Consider the following 9741-nt stretch of genomic DNA (forward strand, 5'->3'; position numbering starts at 1 on the left):
GTGTGCTCCGGGGAGGGCCTGCCCAAGACCGACCTCATGGCCTTCAGTCCCAGTGTACCTGACTCTAGAGACAGAGAGGATCTGCCGCCAGTAACTGGAGATTCCCTTTCAAAGGTTAGTTTTAAATATCCTTTATTAAATCTGAATTTTTAATCTAATGTTTTATTTTCCTTTATTCTACCAATTTCTTCCTAATTAAAAAAAGTTCAGAATGAAATTTCCCTGACATGTTTTTTACTTCTTATATACCCATTTTAGCTAATATCTTTCAGAATTATAGGACCCAAGGCAATATTTGTTGTGTTTTTTTAAAAAATCTTCATTCTTCTTTTTTTTTAAAGATTATTTATTTATTTATTTATTTGAGAGAGATAGAGAGAGAAACAGCATGAGAGGGGATAGGGTCAGAGGGAGAAGCAGGCTCCCCGCTGAGCCGGGAGCCCGATGTGGGACTCGATCCCAGGACTCCGGGATCATGACCTGAGCCGAAGGCAGTCGCTTAACCAACTGAGCCACACAGGCGCCCAAAAATCTTCATTATTCAATGCATATTTATATAACTAATGTTATACATTTTGTGCTTACCATCTTCACCTATTTATTTTCAGTTGTAATCACCTTTTAAGAGAACATTTTCCTTTTATTTGCCTATAATATGTCGAAAAGTGCCCAGATGTAATATAACTCAATCATTTGAAAGTGAAAACTTATGTTACTTCCATTCCACTTAAGAAGCTACTTAAATGCACCTCCAAAATCACTTTCCCTTTTTTCCCCCAAATGTAGCCAGTTTTAACTTGATAACTGTTATTAATTTTTACCTGTTTCCTGAACTTTATCTAAATGGAATTGCACAAAATGTGTTAGTGTGCGCCTGTGTTTGTGTGTTCTTCGTATTTGTCATTCATCATTCTATGGAATCATCCCTATTGCCATGTGTAGTTGGAGTTCACTTAATTTGTTTTCTCTCTAGGAGTTTATTTTACCACTATAGTATCAGTTGTTTATCCCACTGTTGAGGATTTTGCATTGTTTCTCCTTATGTCTGTGTCAAATAATGCTGCCATAAATATATTAAAAAAATTTTCAGTGCCCATGTGCACAATTTTCTCTATTATTTAAGTAAGATTGAAATTAGTAGAACATAAAATATATACATATATTCATCTTTAATATATCAAACAGCTTTCTCAAATGTTTTTACCCATTTACACTTGTGCTGGCAGTGTATTGCTCTACATCATCTCCAAAATTTGGCACTGTCAGATAGTTGCCATTTTGCTGGGTATGATTAGTATTTCCATTTTATTTTTCCTGATTTATAAATGAAGTTGAGCCCCTTTCTTTATCATTATTGGCCATTTTTTTAATAAAGATTTTATTTATTTATTTATTTGAGAGAAAGAGAGAGAGACAGAGAAACAGCATGAAAGGGGATAGGGTCAGAGGGAGAAGCAGGCTCCCCGCCGAGCCGGGAGCCCGATGTGGGACTCGATCCCAGGACTCCAGGATCATGACCTGAGCCGAAGGCAGTCGCTTAACCAACTGAGCCACCCAGGCGCCCATTTATTGGCCATTTTTATATCTTATTTTGTACAATAGCTATTCAAGTCTCTGCCTATTTTTCTATTGTGGTGCATTTTCTATTGTTTTTCAAAATTTTCTATTGTTTTTCAAAATTTCTTATATTCTGGATATAACATCTTTCTTGCTTATGCATTCTTCTGCTCTTCATTAGTTTTTTGGTGAATAGAAATTTTTAATTTTAGTTATGTTCAATTTATCAATCTTTTCATCTTTATTCTGTGTCATGAAGATAATTTCTTTGGTATTTTTTGTTTCATGTTCATCTTAGATATACAATCCTTTTCCAATTTTTTTTTTTTTTGTGACATAGGGGTCAAGATTAATTTTCCCTAATGACATTCAACTAAAGCAACATTTCTTAAAAGTGAATTCCATGTTTTTACAAAATAATTATCCATTCTATAGGTATGATCTTTTTTGTTGTTCTAATCTACTAGAGTTAAAAAAGAAGGTTTTTAAAATCAATGCCATGTTTCCTCTTTTATTTCAACCAAAATTTGTATATAAATTCCATAAGAATAACTTAGGGAGGTTCTTATTTGGAATGCATTGAATCTAGTTAGAAATGTGGATTCCTGGGTGGCTGAGTAGGTTAAGCATCTGATTCTTGATTTCAGCCCAAGTCATGATCTCAGGGTCGTGAAATTGAGCCCCACATTGGGCTCTGCGCTGATCTTGGAGCTGCTTAAGATTCTCTCTCTCTTTCCCACTTCCTCTGCCCCTCCCCCCTTGTTCCTGCACACTCTCTCTCAAAATTAAAAAAAAAAGGTACATATGAATGTATAGTGTGTTTTTGTATTGACATATTATCCAGCTAACTTGTTAAAATCATATTAATTCTAATAATTTATCTTTAGGTGCTTTGTATTTTTTGATATCGACAATCATGCCGTCAACAAATAATGATAGCTGTAACTTTTTCCTTCCCGATTCTTATACCCATTATATCTTTTGTGTGCTTTAATGGCATTGAGTTGGACACTAGTATTATGGTAAATAGAAATGGCAATACTGAGCAACCTTGTCTCATTTATGAAATCAAAGGAAAATTTTAAATAATTTATCTTTGGGCGCCTGGGGGCGCCCCCCCATTTGCTTCTCCCTCTGCCCCTCCCCCTGCTTGTGCTCTTTCTCTCTCTTTCTCTCCCCTCTCAAATAAATAAATAAAATCTAAAAAAAATAATTTATCATTATGTTTGGTGTAGTTTTTTTAAAAAATCCTTAAAAATTCCTTCCTACTTCTCTTTCTTTTTTGTCTTTATCTGGATTGGTATATTTTAATTACTCATTTTCTCTACTATCTTTTCAATTATACAGTACATTCTTTTACTAATTTCTTTATTGATATCCTGGATTTTAAAACAAGCATCACTGACTTGTTAAAATTTAAATTAAATTAGTGCTTTTACCACTCTCAGACAATGCTAGGACCTTGAATAATAACTCCATTTGTCTGCTTCCACTTTTGTTTGGTATATGCCTTTCAGTTATACATTTATTCTAGGCACAGATGACATTATTATCATGTTTTGTACACTTACGTTTGTTTTTGTTTCTTTCTGGGATCATTTTTCCCCTGAAGAAATTCTTTAATATTTCTTTTAGTGGTGGTTAAGAATTCTCCAACCTTTTGTATATCAGAACTATGCTTATTTCATCATCACTTTTTTTTTTTAAGATTTTTACTTATTTATTTGTCAGAGAGAGAGAGCACAAGCAGGGGGAGCAGCAGAGAGAGAGGGAGAAGCAGGCTCCTCACTGAGCAAGAAGCCTGATGTGGGACTCGATCCCAGGACCCTGGGATCATGACCTGAGCCAAAGGCAGATGCTTAACGACTGAGCCACCCAGGCGTCCCTTCATCATCACTTTTTTTTTTTAAAGATTTTATTTATTTATTTGACAGAGAGAGACACAGTGAGAGAGGGAACACAAGCAGGGGGAGTGGGAGAGGGAGAAGCAGGCTTTCCGCGGAGCAGGGAGCCCGATGCGGGGCTTGATCCCAGGACCCTGGGATCATGGCCTGAGCCGAAGGCAGACACTTAACGACTGAGCCACCCAGGCGCCCCTCATCATCACTTTTGAAAAAGAGTTTTGCTGAGTATCAAATTCTGGGTTAGAAGTGATTTTTTTCCGAGCACTTTCAAGATGATATCCCTGAAATGAATGCCATTCTTGAAATAAATTGCTGTAAGTTTATTGTTCAGGTAGTGTGCCTTTTTTCTTTTCCTCCAGCTGCTTTTTTATAATTACTTAGTTTTTTATTTTCAGTGGCTTTATTATATGATCAATTTTCGTTTTCTTTGATTTTATCTTGTTTGCAGTATTGAAAGCCTCTTGAATATGTGGCTTGGTATCTTTCATCAGTGCAGAAAAATTTCAGCAGTCTGCCTTCAAATATTGCTTCTGCATCATGTTTTTTATCCTCTTCTTCTGTAACTCAAGGGATATGTATGTGAAATATTTTCACTATATCTCTCATATCTTCTGTGCCCCTTTCTGTTTTTTTGAAGATAATTTTTGGTCTCTTTATTACATGCTGGATATTTATTCTGACCAATCTTCTAAATCAGCACTTTTCTCTTCTTAGTTCAATCTGCTAATAAAATCATGAATGTAATCTAAACTTCAACTGTGAAATTTTTTAGCTTTAGAATTCTAGCTTTCCTTTCTAAAATAGTTTCAGTTTTCTGGTGAAATTCTTTATTTTAGTATGTGTTTATTTCAATATAGTAATCACAGTTTATTTGTGCTCTATCAGATCACTGTAGTAAGTGGATAATATGTGTGCCTTTTTTATTGTGATATTTTTTTCTCATGATCCTCTTGCTTGGTAAGTCTGACAATTTTGTAGCGAATTCTGGATATTGTGCTTGAGAAGTTATAGTTGTTGTAGATGTCATTATTCTCCTTAAAATATGGATAATGGGGCACCTGTGTGGCTCAGTCGGTTAAGCAGCTGCCTTTGGCTCAAATCCTGATCCCAGGGTCCTGGGATAGAGCCCCGCATTGGGCTCCCTGCTCCGCAGAGAGCCTGCTTCTTCCTCTCCCTCTGCCTGCGGCTCTGCCTATCTGTGCTTTCTCTATGTCTCTGTCAAATAAATAAATAAAATCTAAAAAAATAAATAAATAAAAGATGGATAACATAAATATCTCATAGATATGGATTTAGGGCATTTATGGAAAAGTTTTAATTGAAATAAATATTTTATTTCTTTTCCTTTTTTATCTCCTATAATGATGTCTGTCATTACAAATTTTCTGAACATTTTTTTTCTTTCCCACTCACTTCCCAGTTCTGTTTTGTAGTATGTGAAATAAAGTTAGTAGAATAAAAAATTTTTACTTTATTTGAAACTTTGTTTCTTCCTCCTCACCACTAAATCATAAGAACCAAGCTTATTGAAGTTTATTACTGTTTAATTACCCTGCTTTCTTCTTTTTCACCCTTGACACTGGTTAATGCTATAAGAATCATGCACCTCAGCAAGTTTCTACTGACTTGACCTAGGATTTTAAAACTGAATATAACCTAAAAGATCATAATTTCTCTCAATTAAATGATGAATAAACTGTGGCTGAGACATAAAAAACTTGCTTGAGGCTATGTGGATATTATTATGAATACAGGTAATAGAACCAAAAGTTTTAAATTTTAGCTCTGTTGTCCCTTTCCACTTTTAAATGAGCCTATTTGGCAATAATAAAGGCAATAGGATTGTGAGTAAAAACTATACTTAATGTACTTTACTTTTTCACTTAGAGGTACTTTGAAATTACTCTCAGATTTTTCTCCCCAGAGTGGATATAAAATATAAATATTTTAGCACAGTATTTTATAGGGAAATTGAACCATTAAAAAGTAATGTAAAGGTATATACCATATGCACTAATCTGCTTTCATAGGATAATGTTTCATAATTAATTTTTTGGTCAAATTTGACACAGCTGCATAAATTATTTATAAATCTCTAAAAGATTGCTTCAACTTCACCTGTTGTTTCTGAGCAGCGTGGTAGACCTATGTGAATTTTTACAGATAGGAGAGAAATATAGCTTATTAAAATTTTATTCTGGAGTTTTGTAGGTAATGAAGGGCATCTAGATTCCAAGGCAAAGTTAAATTTTCTAGTGTAACATCTTCTTGGAATGCTTCCCATTATATTAAGTAGAGATTCCTCAAAACTCTACCTGATTTTCTTAACCTAAATTCATGGTCAAGGAAGGAGTTTAATTTCTATGACAAGGTTTAAATATAATTAAAAATTTAAAGAAACTAGCAAGTGAAAAGATCAGTTAATAAGGTAATCTATAATATTTAATTGAAAGAATGGTTTGGAAAAAGATTTAAAGAATTTTCTCCACCTATGGAGTTGTCTGTGGAATTAAGACCAGAGAGCCTATAATTGTTGAGAACTTAACCTCCTCCTAAATAGTTGAGCATTGAAAGACTAATGCAGGTGATAATTCAAAAACTTAATATTATCTAACAGATGTGAAGATGGGTCAAATGTCAAGAGTCTTGTTTTCTCTTGAAATATCTATATATTGGGGCACCTGGGTGGCTCAGTTGGTTAAGCGTCTGCTTTTGGCTCAGGTCATCAACCCAGGGTCCTGGGATCGAGCCCTGTATTGAGCTCCCTGTTTGGCAGGGAGCCTGCTTCTCCCTCTCCCCTGCTTGTGCTCTCTCTCTCAAATAAATAAAATCTTAAAAAAATAAACATCTATGTATTTACATAAAAAATTACAAACTGAAAGAAGTATGTGAAACTGCTGATGCCATTTTTCCCATGTGTATATTTTCAAAATGTTGAAATATATACTGAAAATATTCTATCAATCACCATGCATACATAGTTAACATCACACTGTCGGTTTGGCTGTTAAATACTTGACATTCACTTTTTTCAAAAGTAAATTTATTTATAGCATGGTTTTGGAGTTTCACATCAGTCATGGTTCCACAATAGAAGGTAAATCAACCTTAACTGATGGTATTTTCAGCACATTTATTATCATTTTTGTTTTTTTTTAGCTGTTGTGTATTAAAATGTTTTCAAATTATCATTATCGGTAAGAGATAAGTAATCTGGAAAATTGATTAATGTTCAGATTCTTTAGTGTTTGGGTGATCTGAATGCTGAGGGGAAAATGATGTTAGTAGAGAGAGTAAGAATCTTTGAAAAACTAAAGGGAATGATAAATGTACTGTTAAATATTATATAAGAAATGAATCCAGTAACATTATTCTAATTCTTTACTACTTTGAATACTGGGAAGCAAAAGTATTTCAATTGATTTTGTATTTTCTAGTAATTTCTTATCCTCACTATTCTTTATATTACCATTTTTCCATATTTGTTTTATACATTGACATAAAAATAATACAAGTCTCACATGAAACTTAAACCAAAAGTAAGGAATATATTTGGGGGGGGTGCCTGGGTGGCTCAGTTGGTTGAGCATCTGTCTTTGGCTCAGGTCATGATCCTGGCATCCTGGGATCAAGCCCCGCATCAGGCTCCATGCTCAGCGGGGAGCCTGCTTCTCCCTCTCCCTTTGTCTGACTATCTGCCTACTTGTGATCTCTCTCTCTCTGTCAAATAAATAAATAAAATCTTTTTTTAAAAAAAGGAATACATTTGGGGTTTATGCTTTACATGTAAAAGTGTCAAGTAATAGAATTATTGATCTACTAGACCCAATGTCTTCATAGGTAAGGAGGCTTTTTAATATTTAAGGAATTCTAGGTAGTATATATACAAGCAGAATGTTGAATTTCTTTTCAGTGGAAAAAATCGGTGACATTTTCTTTTGGGACATTTTCTTCTGGCCATATTTATAAGTCTGGTATCATGCAGTAAATCAAAAGGATGATTAAAAAGAGATGAAATTAACATAGTCCAGTTAATAATGTGGTTTATTTTCAATATTTTAATTTTTACTGGAACCCAAACATTTTATGGAGTAGTATATCTACAGGAAAATATTAGTATTTTGATTTGCTGCATAAAAGCAAAGATATGTACTTCCAGTTTATATGAACTGTGATTTATCAGTTGAAGAAATGCTGCCTAGATACATCTAATTTGAAAAAATGGTGTCAAGATACTGACCAAAAGTGTTTTTACTATGATTTTGACCTCTAGAAATTTTAAATCTCCACATACGAGTTTTTAGTCAACATTAAAATTAGGTGATATAGGGAGAAATTAAAGAAATGGATTTTTAGCAATTTAAATATCAGACTTCCAAACTGTAACTCACACAAGAATGCTATTCAAGTAGTTTGTTACTTTAAAGATAACATCAACAAAAAGCCAATATTAAATGATGCAAATAGAAATATAAATTTGTTTCATGAATAACATAGAAGTAGTGTACAAACATCCCATGAAAATAATAGAAAACACTCAAGAAATTTAACAAGATATATTTAAATATGGAAATAAATAGAAAACTAAAACCTTTAATTTTAGTTAGGAATTATATAAAGCCACTCCCTAAATAGAATAGACCAATACAAATTACTCTAGTAAAGACTGATGTGGCACGACTAAAGTAGCATTGATTTTGCAGTATTTTAATGAAAACTGATATTCTTTATTATAATCTTAACGATGTATTTAGAGATAAGGAAAATAAAGAATACCTAAAAGTCATTGAAATTGGGAAATATAAGGCAAATAAAACATAACAAAGTAAAAACTCACCCTTTCATCCACATGATGGCGCTGGAAACCGCAAGTTTGGTGGTTGGCTTCCCCCCCGCCCCTTTCCCAATAAAGGAATACAGTGTGTTAGTTTATTTTCCTTAGAAAGGAAAAGGCTACTCCTTTTTTTACTCTGATGCTGAGGCTGAAAAGGTGAGCAAATAAAAAATTATAGCAAATTGGGAATTAGGTTTCCAAAAGCTATCGTGTGGTAGTGCAATAGACATTTGAAAATTGCAACGAATTTGCGATGGTATATTCCCAGAGAAGAAGTCCAGGTTCCCGGCGCCTGCTGCTCTCGCTTCTGCTCCTCGCAGTCTGGGAAGCTGGGAGCGGCCAGGTCCACTACTCGGTCCCGGAGGAGGTCAAACACGGCACCTTCGTGGGCCGCATCGCCCAAGACCTGGGGCTGGAGCAGGCGGAGCTGGTGCCGCGCCTTTTCCGAGTGGCGTCCAACGGTCATAGAGACCTTCTGGAGGTAAATCTGCAGAATGGCATTTTGTTTGTGAATTCTCGGATCGACCGGGAGGAGCTGTGCGGGCGGAGTCTGGAGTGCAGCATCCACCTGGAGGTGATCGTGGACAGGCCGCTGCAGGTTTTCCATGTAGAGGTGGAGGTGAAGGACATTAACGACAACCCGCCAAGGTTTTTCCGACAGGAACAAAGATTATTTATTTTAGAGTCAAGAATAGTGGATTCCCGGTTTCCGCTAGAGGGCGCATCTGATATGGATGTCGGAGCAAACGCAGAACTGAGATACAAATTAAATCCTAATGAATATTTTGATTTGGATGTTAAAGCAAATGAAGAAGAAACAAACATTTTAGAGCTGGTCTTAAAGAAAGCAGTAGATCGAGAAGAAATCCAGGAACATCTTTTATTACTGACTGCAATTGATGGAGGAAAACCTGAACTAACAGGTACAGTTCAATTATTGATCAACGTATTGGATGCGAATGATAATGCCCCCAAATTTGATAAATCAGTTTATAGTATCAGATTATTAGAAAATGCACCGAATGGGACATTAGTTATTAAACTGAATGCCTCAGATGCAGATGACGGCATTAATAAGGAAATAGTATACCTCTTTAGTGATCTTGTTCTTGACAATGTCAAATCTAAATTTATAATCGATTCGAATAATGGGGAAATAACAGTTAAGGGAGAACTGGATTACGAAGACTGTAATTTATATGAAATTAATATTGATGCTGTAGATAGAAGTCCATTCCCATTAACTGGACACTGCAAAGTAATAGTAAAACTCCTAGATGAGAATGATAATACCCCAGAGATGGTCATAACTTCCATATCTCTGCCGGTCCAAGAGGACGCTTCAGTGGGGACTGTCATCGCCCTGATCAGTCTGTCCGACCGCGACTCTGGTCTCAATGGGCAGGTGACCTGCACCCTGTCACCCCACGTTCCCTTCAAGCTGGT

The 9741-nt window shown here is 35.2% G+C and overlaps 1 protein-coding gene across 1 annotated transcript in view; it reads left to right on the plus strand.

Moving 5' to 3' along the window:
* LOC110591223 (protocadherin alpha-1-like) overlaps window positions 1–9741 on the plus strand; it is a 17379-nt gene that overhangs the window by 4247 nt on the left and 3391 nt on the right. The window contains exons 2-3 of the mRNA XM_044917053.1: window positions 7699–7757; window positions 8616–9739. Coding sequence (XP_044772988.1) covers window positions 7699–7757; window positions 8616–9739 — 1183 coding nt within the window. The remainder of the gene's footprint in view (window positions 1–7698; window positions 7758–8615; window positions 9740–9741) is intronic.

Source organism: Neomonachus schauinslandi, chromosome 7 (genome assembly GCF_002201575.2).
Source record: "Neomonachus schauinslandi chromosome 7, ASM220157v2, whole genome shotgun sequence".
Classification (NCBI taxonomy): Eukaryota; Metazoa; Chordata; class Mammalia; order Carnivora; family Phocidae; genus Neomonachus; species Neomonachus schauinslandi.